Source organism: Salvelinus sp. IW2-2015, unplaced genomic scaffold, assembly GCF_002910315.2.
Source record: "Salvelinus sp. IW2-2015 unplaced genomic scaffold, ASM291031v2 Un_scaffold16393, whole genome shotgun sequence".
In the NCBI taxonomy this organism is placed as follows: domain Eukaryota; kingdom Metazoa; phylum Chordata; class Actinopteri; order Salmoniformes; family Salmonidae; genus Salvelinus; species Salvelinus sp. IW2-2015.
The window spans coordinates 530,419-553,157 of NW_019957565.1; the positions used below are offsets into that span (position 1 = coordinate 530,419).

The window sequence follows — 22,739 nt, forward strand, 5'->3', positions numbered from 1 at the left end:
CTTGTTCAGTCAGATAGTTGTTATTTCCGAGTAGCATATGAACGTAGCAACAAAATAAAAATCTGTGTACCGTACTGGATGGAAACTGAATCATGTTAAGCGTTATGTTACCATTAGATGGCAATATTGACTAATATCACTGAATTATGATGATCCAAAAGGGAGGGTTGTCACTAGTTACCACAGCCATAAGGTCATAAACAGTGCCGCGTTCTACAATTTATGTTCTTAAAATGTTATACCTAATCTTGACCAGATCCTTAACTATGACGCTAACTTAATATCTATCCTTAAATTAAGACCAATTTCTTTTGGTTTTCATAAATGTTTTACAATTTGGCCAATAACCAAAGAGGAGGTAAAGAAAAATGTATAAAAGAAAAGATGCGTTTCATACAGAAAGGCTGGGGTATAGAAAAGCTTTATAATTTCCACAGTTGCTTTGATCATTAACATTTGACACATTATACAAAATGGGTAAAAAAGGTCAATTCATTTCCTCAAAGTGTATCATAAAGTAAAAATATAATCAGATGTTTTAGATTAGTTCCTTGGTATTAAGGTATCATGATTACAGTACTTGAGTTTTGCTTTATCAATAACTTTTAGACCATTTTACTTTTCCAAATGCATACTGAAATGTGTATCCCGTTTAAATTAAGTCCATCAAATTAACTGAAATGTGTATAATCAGAAGATAAACACAATGTGTCTTAAAGTGCTAGAATAATTTGTTTCCTTTTAAGCAATAGATCATGGAAGATTATGGGACAACATTGTATTGAGCATGTTAGGATGAAAAAAATGTGGATACAAAAATTCCCTTGTAATTGCCAATGCATCTTTGTGTTCTGGTGCTGAATTCCAAACAGACCCTTAGTCCCCTTTCCATCTGTAATCTGATAACATTGTTATCAGATTACAGATACTTTTGAAAAACTAGATGATTACTTCTTTGATTACTTTTAAATTCAGAAAGGATACATTAGGATACATTGACACCTTTCGGTTTCTCAATTACATTCAATTAAGCATTGAAAAAGGCGCAAGTTAAAGTTTGTTCCACCTGAGCGAGTCTGACCACAAGTCAGAGACCACTATAACGGCACACCAAATGCATTTGATGTATCCTTTGTGTCTTCTTCTAATGTCTCTTAAGGGGAAAGTAATCTAAAAGTAACAAAGTAATCAGATTACAGTACTGATTTAGGGTAATCCAAAAGTTGTCAATGATTACAATTTTGGACAGGTAACTAATAACGGATTACACTTAAAGTAACCTACCCAACCCTGGTTATGAGAAACATGCCATTAGGGGCAACAAAGGGCTCCATTTTGAAATTCAGCCAAGGAATGAGCATCTCATATCAACAGGCTCAACTGCTCAAGAGGTAAGCCCATCTGATGGGAACAGTGTACTGTAGAGCTAGCTACTGGGCCTGGAGGAGTTCTTTTGCCCTGTTCTCATCCAGAAGGAAGGGAGTCGTCAGGACCTTCTGTCCCAGCAGCTGCTCCAAACCCTGGGGGAGACAGGCATGAAGAGAGCAGATATGGAGAGAGCAGCTTTAGTCAAATCAAATGTTATTGGTCACATACACATGGTTAGCAGATGTTACTGCGAGTGTAGCGAAATGCTTGTGCTTCTAGTTCCGACACTGCAGCAATATCTAACATGTAATCCTAATAATTCCACAACAACTACTTAATACACACAAATCTAAGTAAAGGAATGGAATAAGAATATATACATATAAATATATGGATGAGTCTGCCATACTTGACTGAGCAGTTTAGACTGACTGGAGTCTGTGAGAGGGGGCCATAATGCGATAGGTGTCCTTGTAATGATTTGCATTATCTATTCACACTAACTCCTCCCATACTTCGAGCCGACATTTCCCTCGTATAAGCGGAAATTTTTTTAAACTTGAGAGCCACGCACTTAGCTAATTTATTTGAAAGTGTGCCTTTAGAGTAAAAAATACACCCCCCCCCACTCTCATGGGAAAGTGCCAGTAGATATCATGTTCTTGAGGACACGAATAAAACAGACCACTTTCCTAATTTGCCATGAGTGCACATTAACAATATTAGAGTGGTGAAGTAACTGCTCAGTCTAGTGTAACCTTACAGAGAAACTCAACACTGGACCCTGCAGATGAAATATTAATGGTCATATTGTTAGGAGACTCCAATAGGAGGAAATAAGGGCAGGAAGTGACATCACGTAGGAACTGTTGTTGTGGCCTCACCTCTCCGAAGAAAGACACCAGCGGGGAGATCTCACAGACAGCTGGTGGGTCTTCATCCCGTGTCACCCTAACAAGAATGTGAAAAGGGAAATAGATCATTATCCCAATGTTTCAGGTGCTGGACAGAACAACATATAGGAAAAAATAAAAGATGTCTGCAATTCTTTTTTTTACCCCCTTTTCTCCCCAATTTTCGTGGTATCCAATCCTTGTCTCATCGTTACAACTCCCGTACGGGCTCGGGAGAGACGAAGGTCGAAAGCCATGCATCCTCCGAAGCACAACCCAACCAAGCCGCACTGCTTCTTAACACAGCGCGCCTCCAACCCGGAAGCCAGCCGCACCAATGTGTCGGAGGAAACACCGTGCACCTGGCCCCCTCGGTTAGCGCGCACTGCACCCGGGCCGCCACAGGAGTCGCTGGAGCGCGATGAGACAAGGATATCCCTACCGGCCAAACCCTCCCTAACCCGGACGACGCTAGGCCAATTGTGCGTCGCCCCACGGACCTCCCGGTCGCGGCCGGCTGCGACAGAGCCTGGGCGCGAACCCAGAGACTCTGGTGGCGCAGCTAGCGCTGCGATGCAGTGCCCTAGACCACTGCGCCACCCGGGAGGCCCCAAGATGTCTGCAATTTATATAATCCCAACTGTGATTTATTGGTGAGATAAGTGCACACACACCCACCCTCTAATCCCCATATTTTATGTAGAGTAGCGCTCACTCCCACCTGGGTCTAGAAGGTAGGGATTTCCCTTGGGCATCCAGGAAGCTGGCTCCTGCAGCCACCGCCCAGCGGTAGTGCTGTGCCAGTAAGGATTGTCTGGCTGTGGTAGGAGTGTCCAGAGGTGCCCCATCAGCATTTTTCAATGGCGAGAATTCTTCCTCTCTCAGAACCTCAAATGCCACAAATTTCCTGCCAATGTCAGGAGGAAAATGTCTCATATTTGGTGTGCTGGAGAATGTCATTCAAAAGCAAAATATTTTACTGTGTTCCGTTTACATTATATTTTACATGCATTAATATTACATTACGTTTAAATAAGCAATAATTTTGGTAAAATAAGCAGTCAATTTATGGTTACTATGTAACGTCAGTAAAATTGTCTAGAATATCATTAAAATATTGGAAACTGTAGGAAAATTGTGTAATGCAAATCAGTCACAAAATTTGAATTTCACCTTGAAAACTGAAAGACATCAAAAACAAACTTCTCCATTTTGATCCCATTGGGCTTGGTGGGTTTCACCAGGTTTCCTTCTCTGTCCACAAAAGGGACTTTCTTAAGTGCCACGTGCTGCTTCAGCTGGCCCTGAAACTTCCTGAGGAGATAGGTGGACGAATGGAAGACATTACAAACTGTTATATCACAAGTTGGTTTTGCCCAGACAGTTGTATCAGCAATACAATATGACAAGACAGTGACAGTGTGCAAAATTGTGCAGGAGTGGGGTCCATGTAATTTCAACTCATTGCATTCCAGAAATTAATGTTCATTTAATTTATTCAACCATTACTTTCAGTAAGAATTGTTTTCATTTTTTTCTTCTTCTTCTTACTGAAGTGTTGTGCACATGACTTGTACATAGTGGTTTTATTTTTGCCCCATTACAGTATACATCTCTTCATCTCACTCACTGTGCCACTTCGTTGAGGAAGGGCCGTGTGAAGAAGTGGTTGCAGATGTTTCCTGCGCTGTACACCAGGTCTCCTCCTGGGTCTCGCTGCTCGGCCGTCTCTGGGCGGAGCTCGCTGTACTCCACCACCTGGTACACCCCCTTCACCTTGCACACCACGCCCACTGGCTCCGCTGGGTACGCCTTCTCAACTACCTGGAAATAGTCATGTCAACTATCATAACATTTGAAATCTTAAGAACATAGAACCAAATGTGCATATAAATAACATGCATGTGACCAAGTTATAACAAGTATACAACCTAATAAGTGTGGATCAGGAAAACATGCCTGCATGATTACACTGTGGGTGTGATGATTCCCTTTCGTTTACCTTGGCACCGCAGTCTGCTCCTTTGCTCACGCAGAAACCAATGAAGACGGGGTCGGCCATTTTGACCAGGATGTTGTCTACACAGTAGACGTGGAGGTACTCCACACCCCTCTTTTCCATGTTCTCAAGTACCTTGTTATCCACCAGAGCTCGGTACAGGCCACCGTTTCCATCTAAAAGGTTAGAGAGACGGAAAAGAGAATCATGGATTCATATGCACTGCCCCTATCAACTAAATTGCATTAAAGATGCAATATGCAGAAATCAAATCAAATTGTATTGGTCACATACACATGGTTAGCAGATGTTATTGCGGGTGTAGCGAAATGCTTGTGCTTCTAGTTCCAACAGTGCAGTAATATCTAACAAGTAATCTAACAATTCCCCAACAACTACCTAATACACACAAATCTAAAGGGGTGAATGAGAATATGCCATTTCCTGATTGTTAAAATTCTAATAGTTAGCCTAATTTCAGTTTGTGACAAAACAAGCAGTCATTGTGTAAAGCTTTCTGCTTTCTGCTTTACCTAATAATTAATTGAACATTCCTGGAGTCCCAAGTCTAAAGCAGTCGCTGATTAAATGGGAACAATGAAAAAATGCAGTGGAACTGGCTTTGAGGTCCAGAGTTGAGTTTGAGGGGAGTAGAGACTCATTATACCATCTAAACTGCCGTGAAATGTTTTCCATAACCAAAAATATTGTATTTTCAGCTGTTTGAAACTGGTGTACAAAACCAAAAGTAAAAGATGAAAAACGAAAAATTTAGAACAAGAAGCATAGAAATAGCCTACTGCTTCTTAGACTTGCTTTCAACGAGAATGACAGATCTGTAACACATTTCTATATGAATTTGGTCGGGTTGCCCAAAAAGTTACATATTCCTGCTTTAACAAAAACTTCACTTTAATCTGCCAACCCACTCCATGCCATTTTCTTACCTGGGGCCATAGCTATCTTCCCTTTGTCCTGTAGGATGACCTTTCCATCAAAGGTCACAGCAGGGATCATCCTTTGCTCGAACATGACCACGTCAGAGGGATCCAGACCAAAGTACTTATTCTCCTGGAAGAACTTCTTGGTAGGATCCAGGGTAAACTCACTGGTCATGATGTACCTGATGATGGCAGAACAGTAGCATAGAGCACAGAGGAAAACCAATGTCAGAGAGCAGGAACGCTCAGTCAAATTGAGAACTTTGAAGTTTGCAAATATAATATTGTGTGATCTGCAGTTTAAGAACACTGTTTTTTATTTTGATCATGTGTTTCTGATTCTGATTCTGCACATATTGAAATTGTGCCAGCTCATAAAATGAGAGCAGTCAATTGACGGCCATGAGATCTCACCATGGTACTGTGCACTTTGATCCATGCTTTGCATTCGTCAGCTCCTGTATTTTGCAGATGCGCTCTGCCTGGATTTGATACAGAGTTTTGCTGCTCGGGAGACCCACATTGTACATCCCTTTGGGGTATGGAACACCAAGACGGGTCCCCTGGCCACCAGCCAACAGCAGCACAGCCACTCTGTTCTGGGAAATTTGCAAAAACCCTGTAAAAGGACAATACCAGAGGAAAGAAAACAATCATTACAGCACCATGACAAAGCACAGACAAACCAAAGAAACAAGGTTGACACTGACATTTACCAAACAGGTGTTCGTATCAACATTTGCATTTGCTGTGGTTTTATAGAGTAAGCTACTATGTTGGTGCACTACAGTGGCCTGACAGTCCTCATTTACCATTACAACAAAAAAATACACATTTTGGGAATCCCTGACCTATGCTTGATCAAAATGTAAGTGTAATTGCCATACATTCAAATGACAGTGGGACCCAGGCACATGCACAGATAGAGGTCTAAAGGTGCCTGAGCACCTGCCCTTTTGCCCTCCTATGAGAGAGAGTTTTTTTAATCATTACATTTTTTCATTGTTTTCTCTTGTTATTTAAATTAATTTCCCATCAAACTAGCTAATTTCCCCCTCCCCCACTTCACTGACCCCATGAGCGCTGGCACCTACACTCCTCCTGCAGGCAGAAGCTACTGGGCACACACTGGTTGAATAAACGTTGTTTCCACGCCATTTCAATTCAACGACGTTGAATAAACGTCGAATAGATGTTGAATTGACGTCTGTGCCCAGTGGGAAGCAACCAGCTCTGAACGGTAGTGTAGAAGTGTCTTCCTTTTGAGTTGCAAGGGAAGGCTTCAATTCGACTGTTTGTTAATAAGCCTAAGAGGCAGATGTCAGCAGCAGAATGAACTCCAATCACAAGTAAAGACTAGTTGGAATTGTTTCAACAGTGTAGCTAACTAGCTATCTGATTTACATAATCTACATTCGCTATGATCAGATGATAGCCCACCCCTCTTTGTAGTCTCGTACGAACCATCCTGATCTCGCATATGTAAGTTTGTAACTTTTAGTGGGATGTGGGATTTTGCAGAAAATAAAGGCATATTCTAAAAAAGATGTTGACATTTGGTTACAGGGGCATTAGATACTTCTCAAATTTTACACGAGTCGCGACAATTCCAAGTGCAGCAAAATTGAGTCACTCAATTATTTAAAAAAATATTTAAAAAGGGGCAATCTGCAATTGCTAAATAAATGTTGGGATTTATAATTAACATTACCCATTGATTCTTGAAGAATATAACTTAGAAATGCCTCAGGGGTGCATGCTTAGTCCCCTCCTGTAATCCCTGTTCACCCATGACTGCATGGCCAAGCACGACTCCAACACCATCATTAAGTTTGCTGACAACAGTGGTAGCTAGGCATGATCACCGACAATGATGAGACAGCCTATAGGGGAGGCCAGAGACCTGGCAGTGTGGTGCCAGGACAACAAACTCTCCCTCAACGTGAGCAAGACAAAGGAGCTGATCGTGGACTACAGGAAAAGGAGGACCAAACACACCCCCATTCACACCAACGGGGCTTTAGTGGAGCGGGTCAAAAGTTTAAAGTTCATTGGTGTCCACATCATCAACAAACTATCATGGTCCAAACACACCAAGACAGTTGTGAAGAGGGCACGACAACACCTTTTCCCCCTCAGGAGAGTGAAAAGATTTGGCATGGGTCCCCAGATCCTTCAAAAGGTTATAGAGCTGCACCATCGAGAGCATCCTGACCGGTTGTATCACTGCCTTGTATGGCAACTGCTCGGCATCAACCGTAAGGCGCTACAGAGGGTAGTGCATACGGCCCAGTACATCACTGAGGCCAAGCTTCCTGCCATTCAGGACCTATATACTAGGCGGTGTCAGAGGAAGGCCCAAAAAATTGTCAACGACTCCAGTCACCAATATATAGACTTGCTATTGTTATTTTATTGTGTTTATTTTTTACTTAAGTTTATTTAGTAAATATTTTCTTAAATCTATTTCTTGAACTGCATTATTGGTTAAGGGCTCGTACATAAGCATTTCACGGTAAGGTCTACCTGTTGTATTTGGCGCATGTGACAAATAAATTAGATTTGATAAGATTAGTTCAACTGTCGTACCGCATCAGAGCCCCACAAATATACACTTGTTTCACAAATTTTACCGCAGTCATTTAGCAGACGTTCTTATCCAGAGCAAATTACAGGCGCAATTAGGATTACGTGCCATGCTCAAGGGCACATCAACAGATGTTTCACCTATTCCGCACGAGGAATCGAACCGGCAACCTTTCGGTTACTGGCCCAACAATCTTTAAACGCTTGGATACCTACTCCAATGTTCAGTAATGGAGTAATGTTTCTAAACATTGTATAAAAAAAAAAAAATACATTAAAAACACTGTATAGATTTAAAACATACCTTCATTTTCCCAGCCAGTTAAGGCTGTGTGATCACTCTTCCGAATGCTCCCGATGAATTCTGAAGATACTGGCTCAATTTGCTGGTCCGCGGCTGTTGCGGAATGATCAGTTTTAGCAGACTCCGCCGCCCGTTCACAGTGCTCGCGCAATTCATTTAAGTCCAACTGAGACAACTCAACCAGAAAAGTGCTTTTGTCATCCCCAGAAAGTTCAGACCAAAATTGCAGGACGTGAGACTGTCCTGCATGATCTAAAGAAGATTTTATTTCCTCAAATGAAAGCATTTTCACGACCTAATATTCAGAAGAAACACGTTCACCTATATACCATGTTACACAGCAGTGGTAAAGGTTAGTTTGATTTGGTCTATCGTCGGTTTGTTACTCCCTTCGTCAGGAACTCGTGACTTGTGCAGGACTCAGGAGGAAAGAGCAAAATACACAAAGGCTGTCTTGTGATTAAATTTGAGTTGCTGCCTGCCTGTGGCTAGACAAAGCAAAACCACACAGCTGCGCATTCATCAAAATATGAAGAAACATTTTAGTTTTAGATCCGGTTTTCTTTCAGTGGTTGGCTTGCCATATTACAAACACTGTACAATGACTACAGTATCCAACTGCAGCCCCGGAGAGATATAAACACTACTTTGAGTGGAAATCGTTTGATCGCGCCAAGGAAAGAAGGAAGGGTGTATTTTTAAAGTATTCGATTTCAACACGGCGAAACAGTTCTGTTGGGGGAGGAGTTTGTGTGGGGGATGCGCGTTCTGGCGAGCGCGAGAAGAGGAGAGTGTGTGCATGAGCAAAGCCTTTCGTTCACGACACGCTTTATTTGCACTCTCCACCATTCAAGGTGGAACTTCACCTTTCTCTTCCCCGAGGAGAAGTCTAAACAACAGGGAATAAATATTCTGACGCAAACATCTACGGTGTTCGAAAATCATGGCAGCCTCGTCGGCGAAAGTCGTTAGGAAGGAAAACTCTAATCATGATGGAGCGGACGAGACCTCCGGTAAGAAATGGCGGCCTCCTATACAACGCAATTTATAGTTGTTTTTATATTGCAAAACTGTTACCATGGCGTATACTTTTGGTTAAGCGACCACTCTTTAGTTGGTACGAAACGATGTACTTATTTGATGGAGGCTTTAGCGAACGGTGAAATGTGATGGCTCGCGCAGGACTAGTAGTGAGAACAGAACTTGCTAGCTAACTGGCTAGCCAACTATGCTACAACGTCGTTGGAGGAGGCCATGTTGTGCCTTGCACAAGCTCATTGTGCCACGCAGGTTTGGGAGTAATTCGCGTGTACTTCCAAATTAAAGTAACTTCTGAAGGTTAAGTACCTTACACATGTTTTGTTAACTAACGTTGTTTGCGAAATAGCCAGTTAGTTAGTAGTAGACTAACAAATGCGGTAGCTAAGTTGGCTAACAAGCTAACATTTGTTTGCGTGAGGCCCAACATTCATTGTTGCTCCGCCATCGCGGTTTGCACCCACGCTTAGAAGTCCTTACTTGCCATTGTAAACGAACAAAATGCAGCACTAGGGTCGACACAGATTTATAGATTACTGCAAAAATATTGCACTAGTAAGATACTAATAGTCGGCTATAATGCCGACCGGCTGTCTGAGGGGCGAAACCAGTCCCCAGCGTGCGGCGGCCACTTCATTCAAACCACGCGGCCTTGAGAAACAGCAGGAAGCTGCATCAGAGTACTTTGGCTAGCTTAGCTAGAGAGCTACTTCATAGCTTGAGAGCTAATCGTTACTACAAAAGATGGTGGAATGCTTAGCTTGGGTACCCAATGCGCAAGTCTTTATGTACTATACGTTGGTTGGTTCTTTACCATGTCTTTATTTTTACCATCAAGATGTTCTACATGTACATGCCCATCCAATTTCATTAATTTATTTCTAGAAAATTAACACAAATGTAATCTCTTTCAGAAAAAGAGCAACAAGAAGCTATTGAACACATTGACGAAGTACAAAATGAAATTGACAGGTGAGCCAATTATCCTGAAACTTTTGTGGTTAATAAGACTGACCTTTTACCTTATCAATCTCATCAAATTGTGTTGCACAATTCTCTTCCCTGTAGATTGAATGAACAGGCCAGTGAGGAGATTTTAAAAGTAGAGCAGAAGTACAATAAGTTACGCCAGCCATTCTTCCAGAAGCGGTCAGACCTCATAGCTAAAATCCCCAACTTCTGGGTCACTACATTCGTCAACCACCCACAAGGTAAGTTCAGATATTATGCTCTTATTTTACTTAGGAATTGTATACTTATTGTACATGGTGGGATTCTGCACATGCCAAATGTTTCCATCAGTCTGATTTAAGGGGTTGATATACAAACTGTTGTTCGGTGACAAACTTTCTATGTAAATGTGTTCTTGTTCTCAGTTTCAGCCCTTCTTGGTGAGGAAGATGAGGAGGCACTTCATTACCTTACCAGAGTGGAGGTGACTGAGTTTGAGGACATCAAGTCGGGTTACAGAATAGATTTTGTAAGTATTTACATCTTTCTTTGATTGTGCATTTCAAACATAATGGTGCGTAAATTAACCAGATTGTTATTTCAGTACTTCGATGAGAACCCGTACTTTGAGAACAAAATCCTCTCCAAAGAGTTTCACTTGAATGAAAGTGGGGACCCATCTTCGAAGTCAACTGAAATCAAATGGAAGGCTGGAAAGGTATGTTTACACATCTCAATTTTTACAGTGTGTCTTATATGTAGTTTAAAAAAATATATATTTCATGTCTTGTGGCGTCATGCTGGAGAAAAGCAAAATGCATGCCGTCGCTGTTTTTGTGTTTTTATTAATTTGTCCCCTCTCACAGGACTTGACGAAGCGTGCCGGCCAAACGCCGAACAAAGCTGGTAAGAAAAGGCAACACGAAGAACCAGAGAGCTTCTTCACCTGGTTCACAGATCACTCCGACGCAGGGGCAGACGAACTAGGAGAGGTCGTTAAGGATGACATCTGGCCAAACCCATTGCAGTATTACCTGGTATGATTCCATGCTATTGTCCATAGTTCTTTGTTGACTGCCCATTGTGTGCTAAACATTTTTGAATTGGTGTCAGCCTAGTCTTACTCTGGTAGAGTATTCTGTATGTTTCTTACAATTATCCAAAATATCTTGGCATTGCGGCCGTAGGGTTAGACCAAAGTGGCTCTGTAAAGGGTGAAATCTGCAAGATTTTTTCTAAAGGGTGTTCTGGGGACACTTTCAGAAGTGTGTTGTATAACCATAGGGTTCTACGGAACATGACTAAAACATATCCAGCCACAGATTCTGGACTGTAAATCGTCTCATGCTGGCAATAAGATTTGTGTTTGGGAACTCGTATTCATATAACATCTCAACTCGACAAGGTCCCTGATATGGATGATGAGGAAGGGGAAGGTGAGGACGATGAGGAAGAGGGCTTGGAGGACATCGATGAGGAAGGGGATGAGGAAGGCGAGGAAGATGACGATGAGGAAGGAGAAGATGGAGAGGTATGGTGGAGTTCATTCACTCCGGTTTTGTTTGGACACTATTGTCTACGTTATAAAAAAAATTGTTGGAGACTGCCACTTGTCTGAAATGTTTGTCTTTACAGGCATGGGGTTAAATGTGTATCTCTTTTCTACAGGATGACGGCGAGGATGATTAAGGCAGAAATGGACATATTCCAACCTATACCTTTGCCCATTCTTTCCTTCTAATCATCCTTCAACGCTTGGGAGCAAGAAGCTTTGTTTTCATTTTATTTTTGTATTATTTTGTGCTCTGTCTCCTGTTCCACAAGCTTCCGCCTGTCCATACCATGTCTGAAGACGAGTAAATTCCCAGATCAGAAAACTCTGCCGTCTCGCGTGTCATAAAACTGCTACACATGTCCATGAAGACCAATAAAAGTACAAGCATTCTGCACGTCATCTTAGACTAAAATAAAGTCGAATAGCAATTTATATGTATGATAATTACGTTTTCTGTTAACTTGTGAGTTGAATAAAGATAAGCAATTGTGCGGTGATAACTTAGCATCCCTGGCCACATTTTATTTTATAAATTTTCTTTAATGCAGAGTTTGGGGGGGGGGGGTCTTCTGGGGTTTGACACATTTTCGTCGTCATGCGTTGTACTAACGGAAAGCACCGGCTTGTTCCTGTCAGCGATTTGTAAATGTTTTGGGGTTGATATCTTGATATGACACGGTTATTATTGTAGACAGTTAAATGGGGTTTGGTGGGGTAAGTGGGCATTTGACACCTCAACATTTGGGTTTATGTTGATTGACTTTTCATTGTAATGTTTTACAGACACCCATGAGGTTTGAAAATTACATTTTTAATAAAAACAAAACCCAAACAATGTCCTCTTGTAATTTTGAGCTTGGCTAATTAACAGGTTAAGGGAAAAAAGGTAGAAACCCTATAGAATCTCATAGGATATACTAGTGATCTCCACCTTTTCCACTGGAAAACTGTTCACATTAACATTTAAGTGTACCAGTTGCTTTGTTACAATAAATGTATACACAAGTGTTTGGGGTAGTTTCTGAACTGTTTTGACACAATGTGTGTTGTGGGGGTAAAATATCTAATTCAGGCTGATGGGGAAAGAATTGTTACTGTCTGGAGAGCCTTCTACTGATCATCAGATTTTCAAGGTCATCCATTATTGTTCTGTAGTCACAACAGCCAGTCAGTTGATCACCATAACTGTTAAATCAAGTCTTTTTTATATAAATCTATGATTGACTGATGGATGGGTCATTCATATTCAATGGAACCACTGACTGTCTACTCACAGAAATGCATTCTGTATATTCCAAATACTTCAAATAAAACATGCCCTTCCCCTGCTTGGCAGGCAAGAATTCTACCACAAATGCTTGAGAAATAAATAATATGAACTGTCCCAGACAGTGTGCCCCTGTTGACATTCTTGCACCAGGTCAGACCTAGCCTGCGTGGCACTCTTTGTCACCCATTTGTAATACCAAACAAGTTATTGCTTTCACCAATCAAATCACCGATTACTTCGAGGGAAGAAGGAAGGGTGCATTGTAAAAGTATTCCAACGGCCAAAATGACGACGCCGGACCAATGAGAGGGGAATGCGCATGGTGCTTAGAAAAAAAACGGATTGGTTCCATCGTCGAAGTGTTTCCAAGGAAGCAGCGATAAACGGAAGTAAATCCATCTCTAAACATGGCTGTTTGTGTTGAATAGATACAATTAAGTTCACTGAAGTGTAAAGCCGTACGGGGATATTATTAATGTGCTACTAGCTACACAGGTACGTCTATGAGGCACAGTAATCATGTTCACTGATGAAACTTTGGATGCCTTGGGCGTTGAGTCGCTGTGGAGGAAATCGCAACAGTTTGCACAGGAATCGGTATGTTCTGTTGACAACCTAGTTAGCTAGCATCAGAGTTTTGCTATGGCATGCTATCTGATTTTTTGTTTAGCTAACTATTTCGTGTACGTTTACTTACCTGGCCATATATGACAAGGCTATAGACCCTGAAAAGATCAGACACATGAATACTACCAGTGTCTAATATTGCTGAAGCTCCTGAATCTGAGAATCAATGCCTTCTTTTAGCTAGCCAAAATAGTTAGCTAGTTAGCGATGATGGTCTGGAGCAACAGTCGGCACATCCTGATCAGTGTTGGTGGTGGGCTGACCACGTGCATTGTCCAACGTGTCATTTTCAGCGTTGTTGTGAAGCCCAACACATTTCTGAACATATTAGTAGGTAGTTGAATAATGACATGGTACACAAAAATGGGTTTCTCATCAACAGTTGGTGGAATTACTGACTCACTTGGGTCAACTGCAGTCAGAAACATCATTTTTGAAATGCAAAATTTCTTCTTGACAATCATCAAGCCAGTTATGGGCATGTTTTAACATTTTATATAGGCCTAATATAATCCTAGCAGGCTATGTCTGTTGGTTTTTCAGAGAGGTTGTCAAACCCGGCCCGTACACACAGCTGAGGCTGAAATACAGCCCCTGCTTAATGCAGATAATGGCACCCAGACGGATCCACAAGACCACCTCATATACCAACTCCCCCTTAAAGGTGAGCTCCGACCAGAGTCTCCCGGGCTGAGGGACTTCCTGCATCGAGTGGAGGACATGGTTGTCAAGGAGTTGGCCAGCAACGCCAAGAGTCATGCGTTTGATGGGTTCGACGTGATTTGGGAGGATCAGAACGAGACGGTGAGAATAGTATAAGTAACACACTAACAAAATGTGCAATATCTCAATGTGCATTACTTCCATGTAAAAAAAATAAAACTATTTTATTTAGTAAATATTATCTTAACTCTTTATTAAAACTGCATTGTTGGTTAACTGCTTGTAAGTAAGCATTTCATGGTAAGGTCTACACCTGTTCTATTCGGCGCATATGACAAATTTGATTTGATATTGGACAATTTTTTTTGTGCATTTCTCCCTGTTGAATTTTCAATTCTAAAATGTGTTTATGTATAGGTTTCATGCATACATTGTCTCCAGCACCCCAGTGCCCAGGAGAAGGGTCTTCAAGTTACCAGCATATCCTGGAGTTGCACAGGTTCAGTAATCGCCTGCGCCTTCGGTCGGTATGTTCAAACTTCACATTCATTTGCCATCATGTTTGCCAACATCGTAGTTTTGTAGCCAGAACTTGAGGTGAACAGTGATCTATCTGTCTCAGTGTTGATGACGGAGACTGGAGCACAGAGAAGTCCTGTGTGTGCACTTGGAACCTGGACCGCAGAGGCCTGAACCCCAAGCGACCAGACATGGTCATAGATGTGGCCAGGCCAGTCATGTCTCTGTCCTTCCACCCCTCTCAACCCTCTCTCATAGCTGGTATGCACTTCCATATTGCTTTTGCCAGTGGTTTGATCACCAACTGATCTTAGTACATAAATACAACGGTCCTGTGTAGCTCACTCCTTACTTCTCTCACCATCTACCCAACGCCACAGGGGGTCTTTACAGTGGAGAGGTAGTGGTCTGGGACACAAACAGGACACAGGACCTAATTTTAGCGCAAACAGGAATGTCGACCGACACTCACCGGGAGCCAGTCTACCAGGTATAGATACCACATGCTGTCTCCTATGGCACTAAAATACACCTTTATTCAGGAGGACACATGTTAACTGATGGTAAATGCTTTACCTAGTATTGGTTATTCTCATGGTGTAATTTGTACACAGTCCCTATGTACTGTAGGTCCCTTGTATATTACTAATAAACCACATGAATATCACATAGTGGTGAGAGTCTTTATGGGATGACGACAGTAAGATTTTTGATAGCAGGGTTGTGTTCATTAGGTACCTGACAGGGGATTGAAACTGAAGGACAACCTGGACTTGTCCAATAAGAAACACACATTTTCAGTTGCAAGTCGTAATAAACAGGACACAGGTCTGAACAAGTGTGTTTTCAGGTAGCCTGGGTCCCTGGACCAAGGCGAGGGGAGATGGTGGTGCTGAGTGCTGGTTCTGGGGGCAGGGTGCTGCTGTGGACAGTGGACTCAGACGAGGGGAGGCTGGTGCTCAGTGCCGGCTTTGCCCTCATCAGACAGCAGGTGCCTCACAACAGTGCACTGAGCAAGGTGAGACTCGGGATACAGGGGCCAACGTGGTGATTTACAGACCGTGAAAATGTGATAAAATAGATTAAATATGATTGTGTTATTTACAAAATTGTCTGAAACAGACTTATCTATAGACATTTTCTTAAACCTTCAAAAATTACTCTCCTTCTGATGTTGTTCTTGTAATGGTACCTGCCTGCCTGCTACAGAACAGAGGGAGCAGCAATGTGGGGGTCACCTCCCTGGCCCTGTCCCCCTGGGACTTGGACACATTCCTGGTGGGCTCCGAAAGCGGCCTGGTCCTTAAGTGCTCTTTCTCAGCCCAGACGCTGGCGGCGGCACCTCCCGATGGAGAGAGTGTGACTCTGCGTGCCCCAGCCCAGTTCTCCTTCAGCCCCCGAGGAGGCCCTGTCCACTCCTTGCACTGCTCCCCTTTCCACAGGTGAGAAGATCAATTGCATACTTCTCACATCCCTTTGGATGAGAAAGCCAGAGGTCCCTCCCCTCTGACCTCCAATGGGTTTTGAGAAGGAGATGACACAAGGAGTGCAAATGAGATTTTCCCCATGGTTCAGGTCAGGCCTGAAGGTGGTTTTAGTGAGAAATTAACCAGACTAAATGCTTGAGACTATGGTTTAAGATTTACAAAAATAAGAGAATTGAACTGAACATTTCTTTACTCGGAACTCGGAATTTGTCATTATACTGTGTTTTGATGCCAAAACCCAGGAATGAACCAGTGCTATTCATGTTTACCTGTTGTTTGTTAAACAGTTTGCCCTGTTCCTATAGTACATTTGGAAGCGTGTAGCTAACTCGCATCTCGTAATAAGTTTTTAACTCTACAGCTGTAAAATGCTTTATAGTAACATTCTGTCAATGAATCAAAGTTATGATCTAGTTGTCTCCCATTTCATGTCTAAGGAACCTGTTTGTCAGTGTGGGGACCGACGGCCTGGCCCATCTTCACTCTCTGCTGCAGCCCGATCCGCTGCTCTCGCTGCGGGTGTCCGACTCGTATGTGTTCGGGGTACGCTGGTCACCAACAAGGCCCCTCCTCTTTGCTGCAGCCACAGGACAAGGTATGCTCCATTTCAGCTCATTCTCAATTGGTTCACAGAACTTCGCTATAAATGGTGTGACTTGAGCCACAGTTAATATATTAAAAATCATTAAGGGCGCCCCCCATTCAGACTTATGATAATTCCGAAACAATCCCTAACCGCTAAAAACAATGGCACATCTTGATGTAAAGTTAACTCACCAGTTCATCAATTAACCTTTTAGTTTTTCACTAAACAGCCAAGTTTAAAATCCCATAACCTTCTCTCTTCCCAGGTCTGGTGCAGATATTTGATCTGGGCAGGAAGTCCCTGAGACCAGCAGCCACCCTAGACCAGCTGACGGGTGGCCAACCAGTCTACTGCCTGGAGTTCAACCCCAGACGGAAAGACCTCCTAGCGGTGGGCAACGCCGACGGCTCCGTCAACATCTGGCACCTAAGCACGGAGCTGACGGAACAGGGGCCCCGAGAGACTGCCAAGCTGGAGCAACTAGCTAATGAGGTGGCAGAGTGAGTCGAGGCAGGAAGGAGAGGGCCAATGAAATTACAGAATAACAGGGTCGTCTCCGTGCAAGGTTGCTGGCACATCTGTGGATGTATATAGGTAGAAGAACGTGGGTTTTTGTGCCATATTATTTTAGATGGATTTGTTATCTTTTGTGATGGTGAAACTTCAAATATTACTGAACTGGTTATTAAGACTAATTATTTTTTTTGTACTGAAAACATGTAATAAAGGCACAGAGAACACATTTCCAGTTCTAACCAGTAGCGTTTATTAAACCACACCGCAGTCCTTATTGTGATGTTACAGCATACCATATCTATAGGTTCTTAAATCCAGCGAAAGCACTAAAACATTCAAATGCAAACAGATCCACTAGGCTATTGACAGTGAAGCACAAAGAGTGAGATATATATAGCTATGGAGTATTCTAGTGTCAGAATCATGCAGTTTCAGCCGTGTTTTTGTATGTGTGCGTGACAAACGCATCCCGATTGGTCACTGGATCAGTTGACGAAAAGCGAGCGGGTGAATTCGACAAAGTCGAAGGCCGAGGGCATTTCCCGGCCCTTGCTGTCTAGGTAGGGCTTCATGTGCGAGATGCAGTAGTCTGCCTGTTCCTTGGACAGATTCTGAATGAAGAGGAGAAGAGATGGTCAGGTATGAGGATTTTTAACCTTTTAAGTTTTGCTAAGTTATTTAAGAGACATTTATAAATGCGCAACTATGGCTGAAGCTCATACTCAAATGCTGGTCCTATTTAATACTCATTTCTATAAGCACTGTGACAGAGCCAGAAAGTGATGGAGGTAAGACCGGACTAAGTACCTGGTAGAGCTCCTCCTTGGTAACGTAGGGCTTCGCATCGACGCTGAGGGCTCGGAAGGCGCTCTCAATCTCCTCGCTGGACTTGACGTTCTCTGTCTCGCGGCTGATCATGAAGGCCATGTACTCCTGCAAGGACACGTTGCCATCCCTGGAAAATACACAATTAAATCAGTTACCCATAAAGCAAAAAACCCAAGAATAGAAAATGAGGCAACAAGACACACCCATTCTGAATAAAATCACATTCTTGTGAATGTTGGCTTTGCTCAAACTACTGATCGAAAACCCCAAGTAGAGATGAGTGAGAAGAGCTGGGGTTGCTGACCTGTTGGGGTCGACCGTGTCGAGGATGGACTCAAACTCTGGGTCTGGCTCTCCCTCCTCCACCATGGGCAGGTCGTAACCCAGCGAGCGCAGACACGACTTGAACTCCTGGTGGTTCAGACGGCCAGACTTCTCTTTGTCAAAGTGCCTGGGAGCAAAGATAACATGGTTGAGATTATTGGGAGTTTCTTTACTTTAAGCAACTACTTGGTATGACTAGAAGGTATGGTGAAAATGGCCACCACTCACTTGAACACCGTGTTAAAATGGCCGCCACGCACTTGAACATCGTTAAAATGGCCGCCACTCACTTGAACGCCGTGTTAAAATGGCCGCCGCTCACTTCAACATCGTTAAAATGGCCGCCACTCACTTGAACACCGTGTTAAAATGGCCGCCACGCACTTGAACATCGTTAAAATGGCCGCCACTCACTTGAACGCCGTGTTAAAATGGCTGCCACTCACTTGAACATCGTGTTAAAATAAAATGGCCGCCACTCACTTGAACATCATGCTGAACTCCTTCAGGGCATCCTCTGTCACTCCAGTGGTGTTCCTATGGTGGAAGAGAGATTTGACAAGATTAGGAAATATGTTCACTGCTTGTGAGGTACTGTATGTGTGTGTCTCTCTGACCTGGCCTGGATCTGCTGCTCCAGGTTGTGCTGCATCCTCATGCCCAGTTGGTCTAGCTGGTCCCACTGCTGGGCCAGGCCCACCGTGCTGTGTTCTGTGTACTTGTTGTCCAGGATCAGAGCCTCCTCCATGGCCGCGCCAAGGTCCTCAATCTTCTTCAGCTGGCTACGCATTGCCCGGATCTCCTGGTGCTTGCGCTACAGACAGAGTGGCACACAGAAGGGTGAGGGTATGCAATTACAAAAGTAGTCAATACAGCTGAAATATAATTGGTACTTGCTGTGTATATCAAATCAAATGTTATGTCACATGCGCCGAATACAACAGGTGTAGACCTTAGAGTGAAATGCTTGCTTACAAGCCCTTAACCAACAATGCAGTTAAGAAAATACATTAAAAAAAGAAATAAAAATAACAAATAATTAAAGAGCAGCAGTAAATAACAATAGCGGGGCTGTATACAGGGGGAGCGATACAGAGTCAATGTCAATGTGCGGGGGCACCGGTGTCGAGGTAATATGTACATTTAGGTAGAGTTATTAAAGTGACTATGCATAGATAACAGAGTAGCAGCAGTGTCGTGGGGGGGCAATGCAAATAGTCTGTGTAGCCATTTGATTAGCTGTTCGGGAGTCTTATGGCTTGGGGGTAGAAGCTATAGGAGCCTATTGGACCTAGACTTGACGCTCTGGTACTGCTTGCCGTGTGGTAGCAGAGAGAACAGTCTATGACTAGGGTGGCTGGAGTATTTGACAATTTTTAGGGCCTTTCTCTGACACCGCCTGGTATAAAGGTCCTGGATGGCAGAAAGCTTGGCTCCGGTGATGTACTGGGCCGTACGCACTACCCTCTGTAGTGACTTGCGGTCAGAGGCCGAGCAGTTGCCATACCAGGCAGTGATGCAACCAGTCAGGATGCTCTCGATGGTGCAGCTGTAGAACCTTTTGAGGACTCATGCCAAATCTTTCCAGTCTCCTGAGGGGGAATAGGTTTTGTTGTGCCCTCTTCATGACTGTCTTGGTGTGCTTGGACCATGTTAGTTTGTTGATGTGGACGCCAAGGAACTTGAAGCTCTCAACCTGCTCCACTACAGCCCCGTTGATGAGAATGGGGTCATGCTCGGTCCTCCTTTTCCTGTAGTCCACAATCATCTCTTTTGTCTTGATCACGTTGAGGGAGGTTGTTGTCCTTGCACCACACGGTCAGGTCTCTGACGACCTCCCTATAGGCTGTCTCATCATTGTCTGATCAGGCCTACCACTGTTGTGTCATCAGCAAACTTGTTGGAGTTGTGCCTGGCCGTGCAGTCAAGAGTGAACAGGGAGTACAGGAGGGGGCTGAGCACGCACCCGAGGGGCCCCTGTGTTGAGGATCAGTGTGGTGGATGTGTTGTTACCTACCCTTACCACCTGGGGGCAGCCCGTCAGGAAGTCCAGGATCCAGTTGCAGAGGGAGGTATTTAGTCCCAGGGTCCTTAGCTTAATGATGAGCTTTGAAGGCACTATGGTGTTGAACGCTGAGCTGTAGTCAATGAACCGCATTCTCATGTAGGTGTTCCTTTTGTCCAGGTGTGAAAGAGCAGTGTGGAGTGCAATAGAGATTGCATCATCTGTGGATCTGTTGGTGCGGTATACAAATTGGAGTGGGTCTAGGGTTTCTGGGATAATGGTGTTGATGTGAGCCATGACCAGCCTTTCAAAGCATTTCATGGCTACAGACGTGCTACGGGTCGGTAGTCATTTAGACAGGTTACCTTAGTGTTCTTGGGCACAGGGACTATGGTGGTCTGCTTGAAACATGTTGGCATTACAGACTCGGCCAGGGAGAGGTTGAAAATGTTAGTGAAGACACTTGCCAGTTGGTCAGCGCACGCTCAGAGTACACATCCTGGTAATCCGTCTGGCTCTGCGGCCTTGTGAATATTGACCTGTGTATTTTATTCCTCCTGATATTATTTTAAATTCTGCATTATTTGGAAGGGCTCGTAAAGAAACCATTTCACCGTAAAGTTTACACCCGTTGTATTCGTTGCATGTGACAAATACATTTTTATTTGATTTGAAATGGCCCCCCATACATTTCAAATGTTTATTTTAACCCTAAACTGGCACACCTGATTGTATTAGTCAACTAATCACTAAGCCTTTGACTAACTCAATCAGGTGTGCTAGTTTAGGCTTAAAACAAAAATGCAAAACAACAGGTGGGGCCTGAGGAGAGGGTTGTGAAACCCTGGTCTATAGCATAAATGATGAGGGATTCTTTCTTACCTTGGTTGCCTCAAGTTGTGATTCCAAGGTTCCGGACTCTTCTACCATGCAGGACCTAGATGCATACACACAAATGTCAGGGGAGAGGATCTTGACAGGATGATCAAATATTGGGATAGACAACATGCCACAGCCATCAAGATCAGGTGATACAGTCAGTCACACCAGCACACAGTCTCAGAGTCTGCACCCACACCCATTTACTTGTAGGAACCCTTAGATCCAACCCCATTCCTACCTTGAAATTCATTCTCATTTTGATAAGATCCATTTCATATATTTGAATATACTAGAGGTGTGTCAAGAGATTCTAAACAAATCTTGAAATGTACTAATTGAAACCAACCAATGATTTTTGTAAAGAAGCAAAGTAAAGATTTGTCTGAAACCTCAATATTTTTGGGAAAATTTCAGAGAACATTTGGTGAATTAAAAAAGGGGAAACAGAAGTACAAACACACAAAAAAAACTTTACATCACTCAAAATGTTCAGAGCAACCCCCCCCACCCCCCCCAATGCATGCCAAAGAAGTCAACTCATAGCCATGGTAACCTATACCATGCAAGGTTAGGGCTACTGTGTACAGGGCAGGAAACTGCATTTAACCCCGAATCAGTTGTGAATTAGTTTCAACCAAAAAATATAGATATTTCAACACATTTTGCAGTGTCCACCCCTAAATTTGGTGAAAGAAATATCCCCAAAAGATGAAAGTGAAGACTTTTCACTCCTTTAAAACAGTGCTCAATGTTGCCAGAAAAAAAGAGTATCCAGACCAATCATGAGGTTGATCTTAGTTTCAGGAAGCTACATTGGGGTGACGTTAGTAGAGATGTAACTGAGCAAACCGATCTCAAATGGTGGCTTTTAGAAGTGTATGAAAACACGCAACCCAGAGGGCGTGATGGAAGTAATGAAGGGTGAAGGAAAGGCGAGTGAGGGATATATGGAATGGAAAACCATGAGAAAAAGGAAAAGACCTTCCGGAAAGATCATCACCGACTTCATATTGAATGACACGGACAACCCGTCGATAAGCTATGCTATTTAGAAAAGGAGGGAGGGAAGGATGAAAATAAAGTAAATACCAACAGAAAGAGGGAAATTAGAGACAGACAAAAGGGAAATTATACAACAAAAACTGTCAAAAGGGGGTAAAAAAGCTTACAGAAACTCAGTAATAATACACAATACAACTTGGATTCCCTTGAACATAGTGATCCCTGGTCCAGTTTTACCTTTACTTGACAGATACCTACCTACCTGGTGGTTCTATGTTAACCAACATATATCATGCAACATCTTACCACCAACCTGACAACAAACCTCTTTGGTCCAAAACAATGTCACTCCAATCAACCCTCATTGATTTGACCCCATTCACAGTCAGACACAC

General features: G+C 43.1%; 4 protein-coding genes across 18 annotated transcripts in view; 2 read left to right on the forward strand and 2 right to left on the reverse strand.

The window, feature by feature from the left end:
• Positions 1–945: 945 nt before the first annotated feature.
• Positions 946–8,779, reverse strand: uap1l1 (UDP-N-acetylglucosamine pyrophosphorylase 1, like 1). Its single transcript, XM_024146410.2, has 9 exons — positions 8,092–8,779; positions 5,616–5,820; positions 5,208–5,383; positions 4,264–4,436; positions 3,892–4,085; positions 3,435–3,575; positions 2,983–3,168; positions 2,253–2,319; positions 946–1,520 (listed from the first exon to the last, which is right to left on the reverse strand). Exons 1-9 carry the CDS (start codon positions 8,375–8,377, stop codon positions 1,431–1,433), a joined length of 1,518 nt encoding a protein of 505 aa, XP_024002178.1. The 5' UTR covers positions 8,378–8,779; the 3' UTR covers positions 946–1,430.
• A 71-nt stretch (positions 8,780–8,850) lies between these two features.
• On the forward strand, positions 8,851–12,470 carry LOC112080601 (protein SET). Its single transcript, XM_024146411.2, has 8 exons — positions 8,851–9,104; positions 10,044–10,101; positions 10,198–10,340; positions 10,506–10,609; positions 10,685–10,798; positions 10,947–11,117; positions 11,486–11,611; positions 11,749–12,470. Exons 1-8 carry the CDS (start codon positions 9,035–9,037, stop codon positions 11,767–11,769), a joined length of 807 nt encoding a protein of 268 aa, XP_024002179.1. The 5' UTR covers positions 8,851–9,034; the 3' UTR covers positions 11,770–12,470.
• A 627-nt stretch (positions 12,471–13,097) lies between these two features.
• dync2i2 (dynein 2 intermediate chain 2) lies at positions 13,098–17,529 on the forward strand. 4 transcript variants are annotated; one of them, XM_024146422.2, is made up of 9 exons: positions 13,098–13,502; positions 14,054–14,336; positions 14,613–14,722; positions 14,818–14,975; positions 15,095–15,204; positions 15,565–15,732; positions 15,924–16,156; positions 16,639–16,796; positions 17,053–17,529. In XM_024146422.2, exons 1-9 carry the CDS (start codon positions 13,435–13,437, stop codon positions 17,289–17,291), a joined length of 1,527 nt encoding a protein of 508 aa, XP_024002190.1. In that variant the 5' UTR covers positions 13,098–13,434; the 3' UTR covers positions 17,292–17,529. The 4 variants fall into 4 exon arrangements, with proteins under 4 accessions (XP_024002190.1, XP_024002191.1, XP_024002193.1 ...); XM_024146423.1 differs by having other exon boundaries at positions 13,101–13,502; positions 14,076–14,336; XM_024146425.2 differs by having other exon boundaries at positions 13,102–13,400; positions 14,197–14,336.
• The window catches only part of sptan1 (spectrin alpha, non-erythrocytic 1), a 51,766-nt gene continuing 46,556 nt past the window's right edge, over positions 17,530–22,739 (reverse strand). For 7 of the 12 annotated variants that reach the window (XM_024146414.2, XM_070442640.1, XM_024146417.2 and 4 more), the window contains 7 exons: positions 22,324–22,386; positions 21,343–21,397; positions 19,073–19,269; positions 18,939–18,992; positions 18,436–18,582; positions 18,111–18,258; positions 17,530–17,914 (listed from right to left, as the gene is read on the reverse strand). In XM_024146414.2, coding sequence (XP_024002182.1) covers positions 17,789–17,914; positions 18,111–18,258; positions 18,436–18,582; positions 18,939–18,992; positions 19,073–19,269; positions 21,343–21,397; positions 22,324–22,386 — 790 coding nt within the window. In that variant the 3' untranslated portion in view covers positions 17,530–17,788. The remainder of the gene's footprint in view (positions 17,915–18,110; positions 18,259–18,435; positions 18,583–18,938; positions 18,993–19,072; positions 19,270–21,342; positions 21,398–22,323; positions 22,387–22,739) is intronic. The other 5 variants (XM_024146420.2, XM_024146421.2, XM_070442641.1 and 2 more) reach the window with 1 other exon arrangement.